General features: G+C 37.7%; 1 protein-coding gene across 1 annotated transcript; it reads left to right on the forward strand.

Annotated features, from left to right (window-relative positions):
* Window positions 1-7,106: 7,106 nt before the first annotated feature.
* LOC108990545 (poly [ADP-ribose] polymerase tankyrase) lies at window positions 7,107-17,832 on the forward strand. The gene is made up of 6 exons (XM_018964542.2): window positions 7,107-7,425; window positions 16,505-16,596; window positions 16,694-16,772; window positions 16,861-16,955; window positions 17,250-17,345; window positions 17,428-17,832. The coding sequence occupies exons 1-6, from the start codon at window positions 7,254-7,256 to the stop codon at window positions 17,509-17,511; spliced, it is 618 nt and encodes a 205-aa protein (XP_018820087.1). The 5' UTR covers window positions 7,107-7,253; the 3' UTR covers window positions 17,512-17,832.
* Window positions 17,833-20,752: the final 2,920 nt, after the last annotated feature.

The raw sequence follows: 20,752 nt of genomic DNA on the forward strand, positions 1-20,752 counted from the left end.
TATCATGATGCTGAAAACTCACTGAACATATCATGGTATTTTGTGATGATGGTTCTTATCTAAATTCCATTGTTTGTCTAAGAAAAATCTTTCTCGTGTTCATACAGCAACTGGAACATGATTTTGGGGCTCTACACTTATAGTTTGGCCGTGGTCACAACAAAAACTGGGCTGTTAGAGAAGTTGACAGTCTTTCATATCAAGAGAAACCTATCCAAACACTGTTCACAATCCATGATTGTTAATAGCCTAAGACTTAGATTGGCCCTGCTTTGTGGCATTGAAATATTGGTTGCCGTTTTACCAAAGCATCAAACTCTTCGAACAAAATTCATGTACTTAGATGCCAAGTGCTCGTCACCCTAAAGAAATGGAAATTGTTTTTCACTTGGCATAATAGTATTTTCTTTCATTGTGGATGTAAATTTGGTTCTAATCACTATAAGAAATTTGACTTTTAGGGACGAAATTTGTTAGGGACGAAATAAATTTCTCCCTAAAAGTCATTTTTGGAGACAAATTTCATCTCCAAAAATGCCTGAGCTACTAAATTCATTCGAACGGAAAAATATCCATTCGAACAAGATATTTTGTAACGAACAAAATCGTCTCAAAAAATAAAACCGTTCGAACGGAACAAAATAGATTTGAACATGGAATTAATGTCCGTTCGAACAGTATATAATCTGTTCAAATAATAATATTGGCGGGAAATTAATTTATTTTTCCCGGGGTAAGTTAATAATCGTTCGAACTTAAATTTCTTTGTTCGAACGAATAGAGATTCAATTAATTTTTTTATTAGTATGGATTTGTGCATATATTTTTCCATTAAAGTAATAAATATTTTTTCCATTAATTTGTTATCATTTTCAAAATATAAAAATGTGTATATATTATATATTATGATTTGCGGTAAGTTAAAATATTTATAAATTCATAAATTACTTTTATGTAATTTACTTCAAAACCTTATAATGATTTCTTTTATGTTAAATTTATATAAAAATAACTTTAAAGATAGTATCATTTTTTATATTATCATGAACGACAAGTAAAATGGAAAAAATAAACAAAGTAGTAAACACGAGAAATAAAAACCATACATTAATTATATATCAAATATATAATGTTCAATACAACATAAAAAAAAAGTAAAATAATAACTAAAACGATCATAATTATTGATTCCTTAGTATATCAACATTCTCTTGCAACATTTTAATAGATCCTTCCAGATCCCTAAGTTTCTCCATAATGGGCTCAACGAACTCCACAAACAGAGCTCGTACCTAATCCAAAGTAGCCCCAAGAGGCTGTCTCTCAACAGAGGCAGCACTACTAGAAGTTGGATCTATGGGAGGATCATTGGGCTGTTCTGGTGCAGTCTTCTGCAAGTGCCCCTTGCTCTTGCTGAAAGTGATCTTGTTAAGGGACCCCATCTGTGGCGACCTCCGCTCAGTGGTCGACACTGTAACTCCCGATCGGAGTAGGATGTTAGATATCAGCAGTGCAAATGGTAGACTACCTCTACTGGAAAAGCGTGATTCCAATCGAATGCAGATGAATAAATACAATGCCAGATCAATGGGATCCCCCCGTGCTATTCGCAACAAAAATCTGGCTCGATCGATCCCGAAATCAGTCTTGTGTTTTTTCGGATCGACGTTATAGCCAACAATCAAATTAAGCATTCTAAAAAATCCTATACAATCAGCCTGTCGGATCACCTTGCTTCCATCATATGGAGGAGTCAATAGGTCTCGCACTAGTTGATGCATTTGATCTTCTGTGAGACTATCATCAGGTAGATCCTCATCCTTACTACCATCCGAAGTAGCGTTCGAATCTACATTCGAGGCCAGCGTGGAGGATGCGGCCGGTGTGTCGGAATCAGATGGTGCAACCGCTGGTCCTCGTGTAGCCGTTGTAGGATATGCTTCCGCTATACGGGGAATGTCAAGGAACTCAGCAATAATGCAGGGAGAGAAATTAATACTCAATCCCCAGACTAATATGGTGTAGAACAGAGCATCAGCGCTAAGTTCTCCCATGGCACGGTAGAACTCATCGACCATCTCTGGATATGCAGTCCCCCGTTGTTCATAGACCGGTATCCATCCCTACTTGGTGAAGATGGACTGTATGCTCCATCCCTCCCATGAAAGATCGGAGAAGTTAGACAAAATGACTGGACGCTCGACAAGTGTAGGCCTCGTCTCCGGAGCATGAGCTGCTGATTCACTACTTTGGCTAGGTTGATCTCTCGCATGTTTTCTTCCGCTGGATGCCATTGATATACTGTTTAACCATAATGAAAGTAAGAATATAATTAACCATAATATTTAAATTATATTATTGAAGAATTATAGTATATTGAACTGAATTGAAATAATTCGTTCGAACAGAACATAGTCTATTCGAACTAGAAAACTCTATTCAAATGGACTGTTCTGTTCATTTGAATAGAGTTTCTTTATTCATTCGAACGAATTTATTGTGGAAACTATCATAGTGTTAAAGTATGTGGGGGGATATATAGTCTGGTTGTCTAATGTAATTGATGGGTTGTCTCAAATCCTAGGTTGGAAGTGTGTAACGATGATTATTTTGTGAGTGTCAATACATCTCGCACATGGTATGAGGACGATCATTTCGTTCTCGCTTGCCAAGCGAATCAAGTTTTTTATTTAGATGATCCAGAGTACGAAAATCCATGGCGGATAGTAGATAAGTTTGCACCAAGAAATGTATATGATTACATTTCAGAAGCAGACGAACCACATGAAGAAGTTGATAGTCCAGCAAATGAAGAAGCATATCAAGAAAGTGAAGTAGGCATCAATCTATTTGTTGATTTAAGCCAGTATGATATGGTTCCATTGCGTAGAGAAGATGTTCAACCTGAAGTAATTGAGATGAAATATCGGAAAAAGATGAATCAACTGAAGTGTCTAGTGAGGATGAGGGCGACTGGTCCAGCAAAACGGATAGTGAATGAATTTCAAATATGAATTTCTGTAAGTAATATTAACATATAAATATCTTTAACTTTTGTTTGAATAATAATTTGTTACAATTTCAAATAGATATGCCTCCCAAATGCAAAGCAACACGTGTGACATCCCCATCCATTATTGACTCCCCGTGTGGTTCACCTGTCATCAATAGTGAGCCAACATCACCAGGCCCAAAACAAAGTATTTTGTCAAATTAGATGTCATATTTTATGCTCAATTTAAGTAATATATCTATAAAATAAATTAATTTAATTACAAAGTTATGCTTTAATTGCTGTATATATAGCTGTTGTAAACAAGCGTCGAGGAAGAGGTACTACGAGAGGTGTCTGCATAGAGAAAGTAAGGAAAGTTGGTAAAATCAAGGTTGATATTCCTAATGATCACACCGGTGGTTCCAGAGATTTGGTAGCGTGGCTTGCTTCTTATGTTGGTACACTTACTCGCACGTATGCACCGATTGCTACATTATCTTGGTTTAAAGTTCTCCAAGATATGAAAGACCACATAAAAAACCGTTGTTTGGTAATAACCTGCATCTCAAGCAACTAAGTATATAACATGTTATTTTCAAGTTATTTTGTATTTATAGTAATTATTTATAATTTTCGAAAGGATGAGTTTGAGCTTAATTTTGGCCGAAAAGATGATCGATTAACGGTTGAGGAACTGATGTCGAATGCATTTCGGAGGTACAAAGGTCGATGCCATGCACATTATAAGAAGTTCAGTACTATAATAGAGGTGCGCTAAAATCCATTCCAAAATATTTCACCAAACGATTGGGAGAAAGTTTGTGATTGTTTGAAGATCCTGCTTATCAGGTAATATCGCTGCTGTCTTTTTTTAATAATATATCACAGATGTATTAAACATATAGACTAATATTTTTTTTTCTTTTAGCAACAGAGTACTGTGAACAAAGCAAATAGATCAAATTTAAAGATAAACCATTATACAGGTTCTTGATCTTTTCATCATTTGTCTAATAAAATAGTAAGTTATTTTAGTACCTGTTAAATATTAATATATAATACACATTTTCTGATTTAAGTTCTAGTATAGATTTTCTTTTTGCAGAAAGAAGAAAGTCCCGCTAACTATGATTTGGCCCAATTGTATGCTAAAACACATAAAAATCGTGATGGTGTTTGAGCCAGTCCCGAAGCAGAGACAAATTATGTAAGTTTAAGTTTTTTTAATTTCATTGTCACATAATATTTTTGTTACTTATACTAACTTTAATGTTTTTTTTTGGTAGGATAAGATTATATCTCTTATGGAAACTGCTGCGGATCCATCTGATGCATCATTTGTCAACGATGCTTAGATCTTTTCTCAAGTTCTTGGATCACGTTCTGGATATTTGAGGGGTTTAGGACGTTACGTAAAACCATCCTCATCATCATCATCATCCTATTCTCGAGCAAAATCGAATGACGACAAGACTTAAGAATTGGAGGAAGCAGCACTTGAGATAGAACGATTGAGGTCCGCGAAAAAAGAGTTGCTGACTCGATTAGATCAAGCAGTGGATTTGGAGGCGAGATTAGAAGAGAGGATGTAGTTGAATAACTAAAAAATGTTTGAATAATTCCAGTCAATAATGTCCCAAAACTCTATGCCACCACCATAGTCTTTAAATTTATCTTTTCTTTAATTGCATTTATATTATGAAGTTTGCACTACTTTGAACAAATGATGTTTGAATTACAATGTGTAATATTAGTATGATATTTTTAATTAAATTGTGATCTATATGATTAATACAGTTTAAATGGTAAATTATCATTAACACATTCGAACCAAAACAGACACATTCGAACAAAAACTAACTCATTCAAACGACAAACGAGATATACGGACGTTCGAACAATAAATTATTTGTTCGAACAACATTTATGTGCAAAACCCCATTCGAACAAATATAATTTTCGAAAATTAAATTTCTGTTCGAACAGACATAAGTTTTGTTTAAACACAAGTCATTTGAAAAATTTATTAATTCGAACGCATAAAATCTGTTCGAACAAAATCAAATATGGACATTAGTTTGAATGAGTATTTCATATTGTTCGAATGGACATCTCCGTTCAGACGGATAAATATTCCATTCGGACAATATATTGAGACGAAATCGGGTCGTCTAAAAAACAATTATCCGTTCGAACGGTTTCGACTGGATCCGCCCAATTTCATCTCTAAAATTGATATTTTTAGACGAAATTTGATTTTTGTCTCCAAAAGCTTTTTGAGACAATCTTTCTAAGGTAAATTTGAGACGAAATTTTTTTATGTCCAATTCTAATTTGGGACGAAAATTGTGTTTTTTGGGACAAAATTGTTTGTCTCAAAAAACACAATCTATTGTAGTGAATGTTGTTTGGTTGAGTTGGGAGTTTGCCACCCCTGATTAATGCTTCTAGCTTGTGAATAGAGGGGCAATGACCTCGATCTTCTAGCAATGTTTCTTGGAGGCTGAAGAACAACAATAGTTTCTTAGGAGGAAAATAAGGAAACCAACACTAGTTTGACCAGAGTCTGCAAAAAATGCATATTCTAATTAACCAATAGTGACTCAGAGGCTCATTCATGCTCTGTGAGATTAAATGATTGATTTTGTAATAAGTGTTATTTGTAATTGATTTCTCTTGAATAGTCAAGTGTACAAAATATGCCAATACAATAATTTCCTCATTTACATCCAATTCCCATTTGTATTTTATAACGACACAAGATTAATGTACCAAAAATAAACATATCGATCAATCAAAAGTCGTCACGTGACGGCATATTAAAGATTAAAAAAGTCTAAAAATTAAAAATGCCATGCATTTTGATGGGTCCATGAGTGCACTTCGACTTGACTTTGTAGCATTAAGAAATTATCAAGAATTGGTTAGAAGGATTTTTATTTTTTATATAGAATAGTAATCAAATTTTTCTAGTAAACTGATCTTTAAATAAATTAAAAAAAAAAAGGTCGGGTCAGAAAATCATATGTTTTTGAAAGTATGTTTTGGTCTGGTAATTGGCTATTTAGGTAACCACTTAATCAGAAGGTTCTTAGATCGGGTCTAGTCGGAACATGTTTTTCGGGCTAGATGAACAGTCCTACAAGTAATACCATTGGTGACACATCATGGCCATACTCGGTGAACCTTCGTGGCCACACCCATTGATGGATGGCCACAATAGATCACCCCAGGGGTGGCTCTATGGTTGGTTAGCTTGAGTCAAGTACACTTGCCACCTACGCTTCAAATTTTTTTTTCTTATTTTATTTTATTTTTAATCTAAATAATAATTTTCCTTAAAAGTTTTTACTTATAAATGTTTTATAGAAACATATGTTCAAAATAACTTTCACAAAATTAAACTTCGTTTTGTACTATTTATAAATAATAATAAAAAATCCCAAGATTTTTATAATTAACATTAAGGGTGTAAAAAAAATCGATGAATTGGTAAACTGGACCGGATCGTACTGGTGGATTTGGTCTATTACTAAGTTTGGATCGATCTAGTACCAGTTTTATTTTTCTTAAAACCGATCAAAATTGGTTCGACTCCAGTTTTTCTTTCTCTAAAACCGGATCGGACCAAACCAGACCGATTCATATATATTATAATTTTTTATATTATATATAATTTTTATATATAATTTAAAATAATTTTTTATTATATGATAAATTATTAATTAATATAGTATTAAATTTTAAAATCTTATATTACTATAATCTATTGTATTAATAGTTATACCAATACTATATCATTATATATTATAATATATCACCATAGTCTATTATATACTATAATATACTATACTACTATTATATATTATATATTATATAATATATAATTGTAAATAAAAACTCATTATTTAGAAGGATAATCGGTTTATAATCGATTATTAAAAAGAGAAAATATAAATCGCACTCTACTGTGCATAACAACCGCTGCACACTAAATGTATTGGGTGAAAAAAAAAAAACCACAGCATAGATGTGCTGCGGCTATGGGCTGATGTCCAAAAGAACTCTATTAAAAATATAAAATCAGTACATACCGATTTGATTCCAAATTTCACCTAAAACGGGATCGGTTCCCTCCCTAATTGACACGGACTTTGCAACAAATTGAAGACGTGGTCCGCTAAACCCTAGCATACATGTTAACGTGGCCGAGTCTGGAAAGAGGGAAAGCAGAGGGGAAGGACAGCAAACCCAGGATATGGCGGTTCCCGGAAGGCTCAACGGAATGATGGACGACGAAGAAAACGAAGACAATGCTCTGTTCGAAGAAGAGGGTCTGATCGAGCTTGACTCTGACACTCCTCCCCACCTCCGCGACCTCGCCGCAGCCTCTCAGCTTGGCGACCTCGACGCTCTCCGCCTCGCCCTAGGTTCCATTCTTACTCTTTATCTTATTCTTCTTCATACCTTATCTTTGGTGCTTTAGTTTGTCAGATTTATCCGATTGTCCGGGGTTGTTTTTTGGGCTAATCTTAGATAGCTTTCGAACTAAGCGTGAACTTTCGGGTACCATAAGTTCTATGTGTAAGTAAAAGAGCAGACGTGGTTTTGCTTTTTGTCTACTTTTTCGTAAAATTCTGGAAGCAGATAAATAATTGCATTTTTTTTTTTTGGGGGGTAGTAAATAGCTAATAACTTGTTTCAGCTGGATTTTTCTTTCTTCAGAGTGCTTATGTACAATTTTCATGGTTAGCAAAACGCATTGGCTCGTTTGGTTTAATGAGTAGAGCTGCTTTTTCTGTACATGATTTACCAAAAGTCTTAGTTCTGAAATGAAATAAATTGATACTATTGGCATATGTATTTTTATTTAAATTGTAATTACCAAAAGTGTATTTTGAATTCTATGCACAATCTTTTGCAGTGTTGATACACTTAGCATAAGTGGCGTCTACAGCCTAGCTCAAAGTGCAAGCACGCTTTTGAATGAAGTAAAGTGCACGTTTCTAAAAGTAATGTATAATAACAAAGAATCCATAAGATGCAATAAAAAGGGTTTAATATGCAAAATAGAGAGCTATTTATTTAATGAAAAATGTTTCATTCACAACAAGATTTCACAAAAATAAACTCACAAACTGATGTAGTTTGATGTAATATGTCAGATTGTAAAGTTTGTTTTACTATAAAGTAGATAGTGTACTATATCAAATTACATCAGTTTGTGAATTTATTTTTATGATCTCTTTGTGGATTTCAAACTTCTCTTATTTAATATATTTTGCTTTGCTAAATATGCACATTGTTGATGATGTGTCTCGCACACCTAGGACGGAGTTCCCTTCGCCATGAAAGTTCGACCTGATAAGATAAGATGCTTGAACACGGTCGGTCCCCTTTGACCAAGGGGAGCCTTGATGCCAAGTCAGTCAAGGGATGGGGTATTTTACGACAATCTTTGGAAGAGGGTGATCGAACATACCTCTAGTTCCTCTTCCCTTTCTTACTTATATCCTTCCTTCGAGGGTCTAGTAGTTGTACTCCTCCTATGGCCTGACTGCCCCCCCATTTCCCAAGGGGCCATGCTGCCACATTTAATGCGGTAACCCCACTAGGTCTTTTGCTTGCTCATCTTGGCACGGATAGGTCTTTCGATTGTGCGTATCCGAACATTTAATGTGGCGTGGCTCTTAGTAAGCTTCCTCATTCAGGGGTGTCCAAGCAATTTGGTGCACTTTCCATGACCGAACCCACGTTGGGTGAAGAGGATAGATCTCAGCCCCTTTGGGGTTCAAATACTAAATTGTGGGCAATGTGCTTTCGTGTGCCGGGCCTTTTCTATTTACGAGGCCGGGCTTGGAGAATCCGCTTAGCGGCCTCCTTCAGATCTTTATGGCGGTTTAACCCTCACCTGTTGCCCCACAAATTCTCGTTGTGCCTGCGCGATGGGAATTTTTTTTACTATGCCACCATTAAGCTGATTTTTCCCTGGATTGTACGGCTCCAATCTAGCGTTCCTCCATAGTAGTAAATAAGTCATCCAAAGAGCTGAGGGAGGAAGTGAAGTCAGTCACGCAAACGAAAATGATGAAGTGACATAAAGCTGACATTCCTCACCAACTACTCTCAAGGCCTCAATAAAGGGGGGTTTCCTACCCAAGGATCTGGGATCTAATTTGAGAGACTTTTGGGGCTACTTTGGTTGGATTACTCGGTGTAAGAGTTTGAAGATGAAGAAATAATCTGATTCTCATTAATTGTAAAGGCTATATACATTTCGTATATATATGCAAGAAGGAATCCTAACTGATTCTGACATTTGTACAAACATGTGGTGTGCTCTGCAGTGCACTATCATTTGCAACAGAGTCTGTTATAGCAGCTGCCAGAGCATTACAAACAAAACCAATATAATTACAAATGTGCCAATAGGTCATGTATCAAGCCTATTCTAAGTTATTTCAGATGATTCCAAGGTAGTGGCAGTTGTGGTGGAGTTGCTGTCCTTTGTAGATGTTGTGGCGATGTTGTATGATGAGGAAAGCGTGTTGATGTCGTCTGGTGGAGCAGCTGGAATATTCTTCAATTTGGGAAGCAGAGTGGCTGGCTCAATACGCCCCCTCGAGCGTAAGGGGGTATCTACCACAGTAAGGCTCGTCCGTTGTAAATTTAAATGAGTTGACTAGCGGCTTGGTGAGGATTTCAGCCAGTTGATGTTTTGATGGTAGAAAGGCTACTTGAAGAGCTTTGGCAATGACTATCACGCACAAAATGGAAATCAATTTCCATGTGTTTCGTGCATGAATGTGGAATAGGATTCATGGAAAGGTAAGTAGCCTTGGGATTGTCGCACCAATGGAGGGGTGGTTTTGGGAAGGAAAATGCATAACTCTTTGAGAAGTGACTGAATCCACAACAATTCAGTAGTGGTGTTGGCAAGGGCTTTGTATTCATCCTCGGTACTCGAACGAGCAACGGTTTGTTGCTTGCAAGAGCTCCAAGAGACTAGATTTTTGCCATGAAAGATGCAAAAGCCACCGGTAGAGCGGCAGTCATTGGGGCAACCTGGCCAATCAACATCCGAAAAGGCTTGAAGTTGAAGAGAGGCTGACTTAGAGATAAAGAGTCCACAATTTAGTGTTTGTTTGAGGTAGTGAAGCAATCGCTTCACAACTTGCCAGTGAGGATTTTTGGGATTGTGCATGAATTGAGAAAGTTTATTTACAACAAAGGCAATATCAGGTCTTGTTAGGGACAAGTACTGGAGGCTGCCGACACAACTCCGATAGAGAGTTGGATCAGAAAACGATGGAGTATTGGACAGAGAAAGTTTAGTGGAAGTTGCCATTGGAGAGGTGACTCTTTTGGCAGACAACATGTTGGTTTGGGAGAGGATGTCCCGAGCATATTTTTCCTGGGAAATTAAAATGCCATCAGGAAGATATGAAATTTCTATGCTTAAGAAAAAGGACAGTTTTCCCAAATCTTTAATGGGGAACACAGAAGCAAGATAACTAACAAGATGATCAATTTGCGAGGCATGAGAACTGGTGACAATAATGTCATCCACATAAACAAGGACATAAATTAAAACAGAATTAGAAGAATAAATAAACAAGGATGGATCAACTTTAGATGGGATAAAACCATACTCACAGAGTTGGGAACTAAGTTGCGCAAACCATGCACGGGCTTGCTTGAGGCTGTAAATGGCCTTTTGCAAGTGACGGACATGATGGGGATGTTCAGGGTGCACAAAACCAATCGGTTTGACCATATACACGGTTTCATGGAGATCACCATGGAGGAAAGCGTTCTGAATATCGAGTCATCGAGTGACCAGCCATGGGAGACAGGAAGAGAAAGAACAAGTCGAATCGTAGTGGGCTTGACAACCGAACTAAAGGTCTCGGAGTAATCAAGCCCTTTTTGTTGATGAAAGCCCTTTGCTACGAGGCGGGCTTTTCTTCATTCGATAGTCCCATCTGCACGGTGTTTGGTTCGGAAGACCCACCTATAGCCAACAATGTTAGAAGAAGGGGGAGGGGGAACAAGAGTCCAAGTGTTATTTTTCAGGAGAGCATGGAACTTATTTTTCATGGCCTCACACCATTCAGTGAAATGGGAAGTAGTGGTATAAGATGTTGGTTCTTTGGGTGTTTCAATGGAGGTGGTGAGACCATCGGAAAGCTGTTTTGGACGAGATGAATTGGTTTTTGATCCGGTTATGAAACGTGATCTGGGAGGATTGGAGGAAGGAAGGGATGTTGAATCGAAATTTGGGGGGGGGGGGTTTCGGAGGAAGTGAATTAGCCGAAGAGTTATCAGAGGGTGAGGAAGAAGAAGAGGGGAGTGGGCCGTGCATGTGGAGAGGGCTTAAGGAAGGAAATGGGCTGGATGATGGGTTGGGAGGTAGAGGGCCCAAAGTGGTAGAAATAGATATGGGCAGGACAGTGTGTGTGGATGAGAGGGTTTGATTCAGAGCAGGAGCAGAATTTGAAAAAGCAACATAAGGAAAATAATTTTCATTGAAGATGACATCACGAGAGATATACAGCCTAATGGATGGAAGGGGAAGGCACGTGTAACCTTTGTGAGTAGGACTATATCCAAGGAAAAGACAGGATTAGGAGCGAAAATGAATTTTATGGTTGTTATAGGGCCGAAGGTTGGGCCAACATTCGACCCAAAAACTTTGAGAAAGGAGTAATCAGGATCCTTTTGTGAAGAATAAAATGAGGGGATTTATTTTTGAGAGATGGAGATGGAATTAAATTAATGAGGTATGCTGCAGTTTGAAAAGCATCGGCCCAAAATTTGTAGGGAATCGATGCGGTTGCTAAAAGAGCAAGACCCGTTTCAACAATATGGCAGTGTTTTTGCTCAACCAAACCATTTTGTTGGTGGGTATGTGGACAAGAGAGATAGTGTGAAATGCCTTGAGAGTTAAGAATACGAGTTAGGGGTTGAAATTCACCGCCCCAATCACTTTGAATGTTTTTAATTTTAGTATTGAATAAGTGTTCAACATGGGATTGAAAAAGAAGAAAAGTAGAGGTAGCATCTCCTTTTGAAGCAAGTGGATAAAACCAAGTATATCTACTACAATCATAACAAACGAAATATAGTAACTGAAACCGTCCCTTGATAGATAAGGGGATGGACCCCAAACATCAACAAAAATTAAATTCAAAGGTCTTGAAGACCGATTAACAGAGTTTTTAAAATGAAGTTGCCGACACTTGGCAAGAGGACAACTTGAACAAAAAAGTCCGGTTGAGATGGAAGAAAGGGCAGACACTTGGTGCGCAGTATTTGAGAGACAAGTTGAAGAGTAGGATGGCCTAGTCGATGATGTCATTGAGCTAAAGTGGTCCGTTCACCAATGAGAGCAACATGACCAGATGATGGCGAAGCGGGAGGAGGAACAAGATAAAGGCCATTACGAGTTGGTCCTTGGAGAAGAGGAGTGCCCGTCCGTTTGTCCTTCACAAAGAAATTAGAGGCATGAAATTCGAAGAAAATAGAGTTATCATGACAAAATTGTTGAACAAACACAAGGTTTTTTGTTATATGATACACATGAAGCAATTTACGTAGTAAAAATTTAGAGGAAGAGGAGGAAAGTTGAGAGTCCCCGATGTGTGTGATAGGGAGAGGAGTGCAGTCGCCAACATGAATTTTTTCGGGACCTGAATATGGCTCAGTTGAGAGATTCAAGTTCTGAAGATCAGAGGTTAGATGATTGGTGGCTGCAGAATCTGGGTACCACGAACGGTCTGAGAGAGAAGGAGAACTAGTGTAGTGCGCAGAAAGAGAGCGTGGTGGATCAAACTGGTAGGCTTGATCAAAATGATGGTAGCACTTAAGTGCTACATGACCCACCTTGTTGCAAACTTGGAAAGTTGGCTTGTTTGAAGACTGAGATAGATGTTGAGGGGTTGAGAAGGATTTGCCACCGCGAGAATGCCACCACGTTGATTTTGTTGACTACCACGATAGAAGGTGCAACCTCCACATTGGGAATTTGAAGGAGAAAAGGTGGTGGTGACAAGGGCAAAGGGGGTTGGGAGTAGCCCTTGTTGTATAGACTTAAGGCTGAGACGACTTTCAAAGGTGAGGAGATGGTTAAATAATTCTGCAGACTCATATTTTGAGTTGAGGCCATGTAAGAGGTAAGAGACAACCTCAGAATCACATAGAGGCTCTCCAGCCGTAGTCATTGTGTCGGAGAGAAGATGCACTTTGCGGTAGTAATCTGTGACGGAGAGGGAACCTATTTTTAGATTGGTGAGCTGGAAAATCTTTGCTTGGGATTGAGAGGTGAACATGATGTGAATGATCAATAGTTCATGAGAGGTGTGGGAGGCAATAGCCTGGGCAAGAATGGGTTCAATTAAGGAGGAGAGAAGTGCGCTGAGCAGGAGCTGGTCAGCACTGTGCCAAATAAGGTAGGCTGGGTTGGGTTGAGAGATGGATTGTCCAGATTGGGAGGGAGAAGAGATTGGAAGCATGGGAGGTGGAGGAGGAGTTGAACCATCAATGAACTGGAAAAGTTCTTGGCCATGGAGGTAAGGGATGATTTGGGCGTGCCAAAGAAGGTAGTTGTCTGAGCTTAACTTGACTGAAACGATATGGGAGAAGTTGCTTGGGAGTTGGAAGGTGGTGGAGGAGGAAAAATGTTTTTTAGAGAAGGAAGAGTTTTCACTGGCCATGAGGAAGAGACGTTGGTCGATTCCAGCTCTGGTGCCATGTAAGAGTTTGAAGATGAAGAAATAATTTGATTCTCATTAATTGTAAAGGCTGTATACATTTCGTATATATATGCAAGAAGGAATCCTAACTTATTTTGATATTTGTACAAACATGTGGTGTGCTCTGTAGTGCATTATCATTTGCAGCAGAGTCTGTTATAGCAATTGCCAGAGCATTACAAACAAAGCCAAGATAATTACAAACGAGCCAATAGGTCATGTATCAAGCCTATTCTAAGTTATTCTAGATGATTCCAAGGTAGTGGCAATTGTGGTGGAGTTGCTATCCTTTACAAATGTTGTGGTGATGCCATATGATGAGGAAAGCGTGTTGATGTCGTCTGGTGGAGCAATTGGAATATTCTTCAATTCGGGAAGTAGAGTGGCTGGCTCAATACTCGGATGGTTTCTTCAACCTCAATCCAAAAGACTCTAGAGATATTATCTTCTCTAGGCTAAAGTGGTCATTGACCCCCATTGTACTGTGAGATATGAGAGACTGTAAAACACGCCCATTATAATGGATTTGCCCTCCAAACACCCCATGGACGTAGGCTCTATGCAGAACCATGTAAATCCATGTGTCTCTCTCTCTTATTTACCTTTTTTTTTATTATTATTTGCTAGGGATGAACGCTAGATTTGAGGTGTGCGAAACACATCATCAACACATGATTGAATCAAAATATACCAACAGGACCATGACCAAAAAGGCTCAAGATTGTAGGTATTGACTTATGTGCTAACATAAGCAATCAAATTTTAATCCATCTATAAAGTTAGCTTGGACTATTAAAGTGGGTTCAAAGCATATTCATCATATATGACGACAACATGTGGTGCCGTATCCCCTAGGGGTTGGCTCAAGTGGTAAAAGCCTTGGGTTTGGGGGTATGCTCTTCCCAAATCTATGGTTCAAATCCCCTTGGGTGCAAACAATCTCTAGGGGCCATCGGACTGGGGATTTTTGCTTTGCATTATCGGAGGTGCATTTGCTGGAAAGTCCTTGCCGAGGGCCTGTGCACCCCCAGGATTAGTCGAGATGCTGTTCTTGGACACCCGTTGCCAATCAAAATAATATGTAAATGATCTCCAATATCAATTAAATACTTAAGAGTATTTATTTACATCATTTCCTTGGCCTTGAACTAATATTCTATAATTTTTTTTAAAGATACAAAAGTACCCTTTTCTATGGTTTATCCCCTTGCACAAAAAGTGTGCTTTGTAAATGCACTACACCTTTGGTAAGCAAAGCACTTCACCTTGTTTCTTTGTGCTTATGCATGCTTTTACTAACATTAGCCAGTAATCAATCTTCTGGTAGGGATGCTGCTGGTTTCAGTTCCGAGGAGAAAGTAACCTAGCTTGTCTTCGTGTGTGTGTGTGTGTGTGTGTGTGTTTTGGCTGGAATGACGATTAGTTAGATGTGAAACCACAGACTTGGTGTTTTGAGATTTGTTGGATTTGATTGATTTGGTATGGCTGGCAATCAATATTGGTTAGTGTAGAAGATATCTTTATGGGCCGAATTGCTATCATTATTTATGTTTGAGCTTTTCACCAAGCAATTGCGGTGTTTGAGTATCCTGGCCTTTTATGCCTTATTTTCTTGGTCTTAGCCCTTGAGGTTTGTATATGGGATCTGGGGCGAAGGGCTGGGTGTTAGGACTTGCTGAGACTGATTTTGCTAGAGAGGCAAACAGGTTAACCTCCAAGTTCGTTAGACATGTTGCACTGACAAGAATGACCTAAATGGTACAACTTTTGAAGGATGCGCAAAGAAACTAGTAATGCATTGACTGATTTTATGTTCAGAATATTAAGGTTATATAGGTTGTTGACTTGATCATGTTTAGAAATCTGGGTTATGATCGCTTCCTTTGTCAAAGTTTAGATCATTGAGGGAAGTTTGGTACATCAAATTCTGTCGACTTTTCATAGGATGTAGGTATTAAAATCTAAGCGAAGCAAGCCACGCATCCACTTTTCAGCTGACTTCAAGTAACTGTACATCATGAGGTCGGATTAAAGAGTTCACTCAATTCAGTTTCATCCTTTCATTCCCACGAATGCTTTTTCTTTATAGTTAGCATTCCCAAGAATACTTCATGAATTGAAGTTCAAGAATACTTTGTTAGCATCGGCAGGAAGATGATCTCCAAAAAGGGTTTTGGGGAGAAGGATTTGAAATATGGGTCCTTAAAATCCAAATTCTCTGTTTGGATCATGTATTAAAAGTTGGACGTGGATTTTGCACCAAATCTAGACCAGGTCTTAACCCTTCAAAATCTTGGATTTCAAATTACATTAAATATAAAGGAATTTGAAATCATAGCATTTCAAATCTATTGATTTGAAATCCAAATTCTAATCTAAATCCATTGGGCAAGGGGGGATGGGTGTGATTGAAACAAAAAGAAAGTAGGGTGAAGAAGAAAGAGAATTGAAAGGGCCTTCTGTAATCTATATTTATATTTTAGGTCATGCTGCATATTCTTGTAATATATTAAATAAAAACAGTGTGTCCATGGTAACTTGAATTTTGACGTGTGATATTTATGAAATTATTACATTAGTCTGGACAATTATGTAGGGATGCTATTTTCAGCTTCTAGAAATTACACTATCACATGAAATTGGACCTTCAAATGCCATGGAAAAGAGCATCATGGTTTTGCTTTTTTGTGGCATCCTAAAGCCCTGTTTGGAGGTCATTTTCCTGCTGATGCTTTCTTAATCAATGCAAGTGCAGATAACTTGACTGGCAGCATTGATGAACCTGTGGAAGATGGGGACACAGCTCTCCATCTGGCCTGTCTCTATGGCCATTTCCCCTGTGTTCAGGTCAGTTGCCTTGTACTTCTCTTTGTAACTTCTTGAAATTAATGTCTGTCAAAATAATAACAATAATAGTAAATTCTGCATGCTTTTTGCCACACAGCTACTTTTGGAAAGAGGAGCTAACCTGGAAGCTAAAGATGAAGACGGTGCAATTCCTCTTCATGATGCTTGTGCAGGAGGTAGGCTAAACCACTTCCTAACTCTTTTATAACAATGATTTTTTTCCCAGAGATTCCATGATTTCTAATGCTCACATCTATGTTGCAGGATTTGTAGAGATATCCCAACTTCTTTTAAACACAGCAAATGACACAGAATCTGTAAAGAGGATGTTAGAATCAGTTGATGCGGAAGGTGATACTGTGAGTATTAATTGGAAGTCTCTACTTATCTACTTATCAAAAGACGTTTTAATTGGAAGTCATTTATAAATATTAAAAAAAAAAAAAGTTTTAATTGGAAGTCTCTCCATTTAACCAGCTAACGAAAACTTAGTTAAAAACTGTTGTAATCCTGTCTGCATGACAGCAAAGATGCACTGGGATTTCTCAGATTTCATTTTTTCCTTTTTTTATTTTTTTGATATAGAAAAAACCTTTTCTTTAATATACCTTATTTCAGTAGTTATTGATCATTATTTTGACACTAATTTACAGCCTCTCCACCATGCTGCAAGAGGTGAGCATGTTGATGTTGTAAGGTTGTTACTGGCTTCTGGGGCATCTCCTGCAAAATCAAATACTTATGGAAGGGTTAGTATTTGAATGGACTTTGAAATTGGTTTTTTCTTTCTTCTTCATTTCATGTTTACAGTTAGTAATAATTTTTGGACAGACCCCGAGTGAGCTAGCTGATCCAGACACAGAAGCTAGGAGTGTATTGGAAGCTGCTGGTGGAGGTACTGTGGCACACGAGTAGGCTTTACGATGTAGTTGCTGAAAACATAAATTATTTAATGTTGCGGCCACTGTTTTTCTGTGTCTCTGTGGTATAAGCAGCTAACACCAGATTTTGAAGATCTTGATCAATCCTCATGATTAGTATTGGTTCTTAAGTCTGATAGATAAAGAGCTCAAATGGGTTTACTATGATTGCAATTTTTCTCATATAGGTTTCTGTCCATACATGGATCATATTTCCCTTGTCCATGTAGCAGGCTAGCAGCTACCATTACTAAGATGTTTCCCCTTGAAATTCAGCCTGAGTATTGGGCTTTGAGGAAACACCATTTCTCTCAAATTAATTCTGCAGGAAGGGAAAAAGGCCGTTTAGCTATGTTATTCATCATTCTATATTTTGTCATTGCTCAGTCATGGTTGCTAATGTTGTACATTTTTCAATGATTTCATATCTCTACCACTTAAAATGTGTGATGCCTTCGGCCCTCGCTTGAGATTGGACAGTGATCGAAGTGTCGAAACATGTAATTCAAGGTTACATACTCCCTTACATGACAATTATGATTCAATGTACCTAATGATCTGGCAGTATGCAATAAATTGCAGCGGAAAAATTTTCTTAACTACATAAGACCAGTGGTAGTGTAATAACATGGTATCAAAGTGTAAGCATCCTAAATTTTTAAAGAAAAATGCTATGGGCAATCGCAAGGGGGCACCGCGGGGGAACCGTTGCCCTCATGAAAAATTAAATTGCGCATTTTGATATTTATCAAAACGACGCTTTTCATTTTTGCCTTCAGTCATGGATTGCCCCGGAATCCCTTCTCCCTTCAATCATTTTCAACCCTTGAACTCGTTCAGTTGTCCAGCTGTCTCTCCCTCCCTTCGTCTTTCTCACGAACTCAATCGATGCTTCGTCTTCCCTCCCTTTGTCTTCAACATGAAATCCATGTTGTAAGCCCTACAAAATCGAAGCCCTTACCCCATGAAATCCCCCCTCCCTTCGTCTTCCCCAAGCGACGAATGTCTGAGGACTCACACAAAGCCCACGAATCTCTGCCTCTCCCTCGTCATCCCCAAATCTTTCGAGCCACAAAGTCGTTTTCTTCCCCACCTCTGGAAACAGGTAGGCCATGTTCTTCAGATTTTGCATTGGTTTCAATTAATTTATTAGGGATCATGGATAGTTGAATAGAGTGTAGGGAAGAAAGCATGTTTGGTCGGTAAGCACTCAAATCTACATTATTTTTGTGTGAAAAATTATTTTGAGGTAAATTAACGGATCTTTACATTATGGAATGCAACTTATCAGAATCTGTTGGTAGATGTTCTTTGGCTGGTTGTTATGTGCTGAAATGATAACCTTACATTGTGTCTGAAACCAGCTTGTAATCGATGTTGGATCTTCAACAGTGGCAAGGGGAGTGGTCAGTCTTGTTCTTGGATACCTGAACAATTTGGTCATAGAACTGGCATTTTTAATACAAGTATAACAGTCAAATCGTTCACTACACATAAAAACATTTAGGTCATAGATAAATCACGATATAGAGAAAAAAGAACTGAACTTTCAATTGAATTTTCCTAATACGTAGTTTATGAGATATGAAGTAAACTAGGGCCATGAGGTGTAGTCATTTGGTGAATTGTTTTGGGCAAGATTGCTTTGCTATAATCCCAATAAAAAAATTGCAGGGCAACACGTAGGAGGAGCCCCCAGAAGTTCTTCTCGGAACATGTCAAATTAATCATCTGGATGCATCGAAATCAGTGGCGGTAGAACCATAATTTTATCCTGGAGGATGCATCCAAATAGTTCCCAGGTGTTGTGTGTTGACTCCAAGACAAAACAAAGATGACATCAAGAAAGTTTGCCTTGTTCATAGAATTTACTTGAGCATAGGCATTTTTTCCATCCAATATGAATGCAATGTAATGTGTTCACTATAATTTCAAATTGTAACAATGCAATTTGTAAACCGTGGGTTCCTTAATTGTGCTTTCATTCTTCGATTATTATTCTTTTATTAGTATTTGTATAATGATATTTAACATTATTTTTTAATATAGAGTAAGTTGATCAGATTACTATCCAATATTATACAGTTCAAACACCGTAACATTGGTTTTTAGAAAAACATTTGAAACAAGAGGGATATAACTAAAATTTTGTGGAAATCAGCTTTGTATTTCAAGGAATTGGGGAAATATCTGACAGGGTTTGAAGGGTTATTGTTGATAGGGTGTGCAAATTGTAATGCTCATCTTTTGATAATGGATGATCGCAAAAGTTGTTAGTATGCTCTTGTTAGTAAAATACAGCTTGCATAATGAGGAGAAAAAGGGAAAAGAAAAGAGAAGACCATCATACGCCATTTCCATGAAGGAATCCATTAGAAAAATGCCTTAAACAGAAAGCATAAGTGAGGTGCTAATTGGAATATAAAGCCGGACAACAAATCACTTTTTTTTTTCAATTTAGATGTGGTCTTCCAATAACTGCAAAGACAGTAAGGCATACATAACCTATACTAGTTTTAGCAGTATAATTGACACAATCCAGTGTGCAAAAAAAAAAAAACTTTGTAGATGAAATAGGGTAAGTCAATCCCCTTCTAACAACTCCTGTAATATTTTCAAAAGACACTGAATCTTAGCATAGCATCAAAACGACCATAAACCTCTAAATGTTTTACTCACTAGCCACTGCATTACATATTCAATACACAAAAAAGGTGATGAAAAAAGGGACAATTTACACAACAATTCCCTGGAATGCATTATATCTTCAAGAGAATTAAACTCCATCCCCGACTTTGGCTCCTCAATCGTATCATTAGCATCCATTTGCATTAACTAAGATGTGAATTCATTTACCAACATGTCTAAACTCGACCTGGCTACCATACAAAGTAACAACAAAGAGAACAAATCAAACCAACAGAAAATAGAACAATATCTATATCTTTGCAAGACATTGGTGAAAGTTTCCAAATCAAAGCATTATGATCCCTGTTCATTTCTAAAATTATTTCAGTATCTAGGGAAACTCTTAGTTTATACATCCATTCCTCCCCCAAAAAAACAAGAAAGATACCAAATTTATTTACAAGACCATCGGTGTTCTTATTGAAAGCCAAAAAAATAAAAAGAAAAGAAAGAACACTTACTTGAACTGAATCTGTGCTATGGAGGAAAGATTGAGAAGAAGGGAAGGGTCTTTTAGGGGTATGAGGCTTTCGCAGTCAGTTTTGTTC

Source organism: Juglans regia, chromosome 4 (assembly GCF_001411555.2).
Source record: "Juglans regia cultivar Chandler chromosome 4, Walnut 2.0, whole genome shotgun sequence".
Taxonomy (NCBI): domain Eukaryota; kingdom Viridiplantae; phylum Streptophyta; class Magnoliopsida; order Fagales; family Juglandaceae; genus Juglans; species Juglans regia.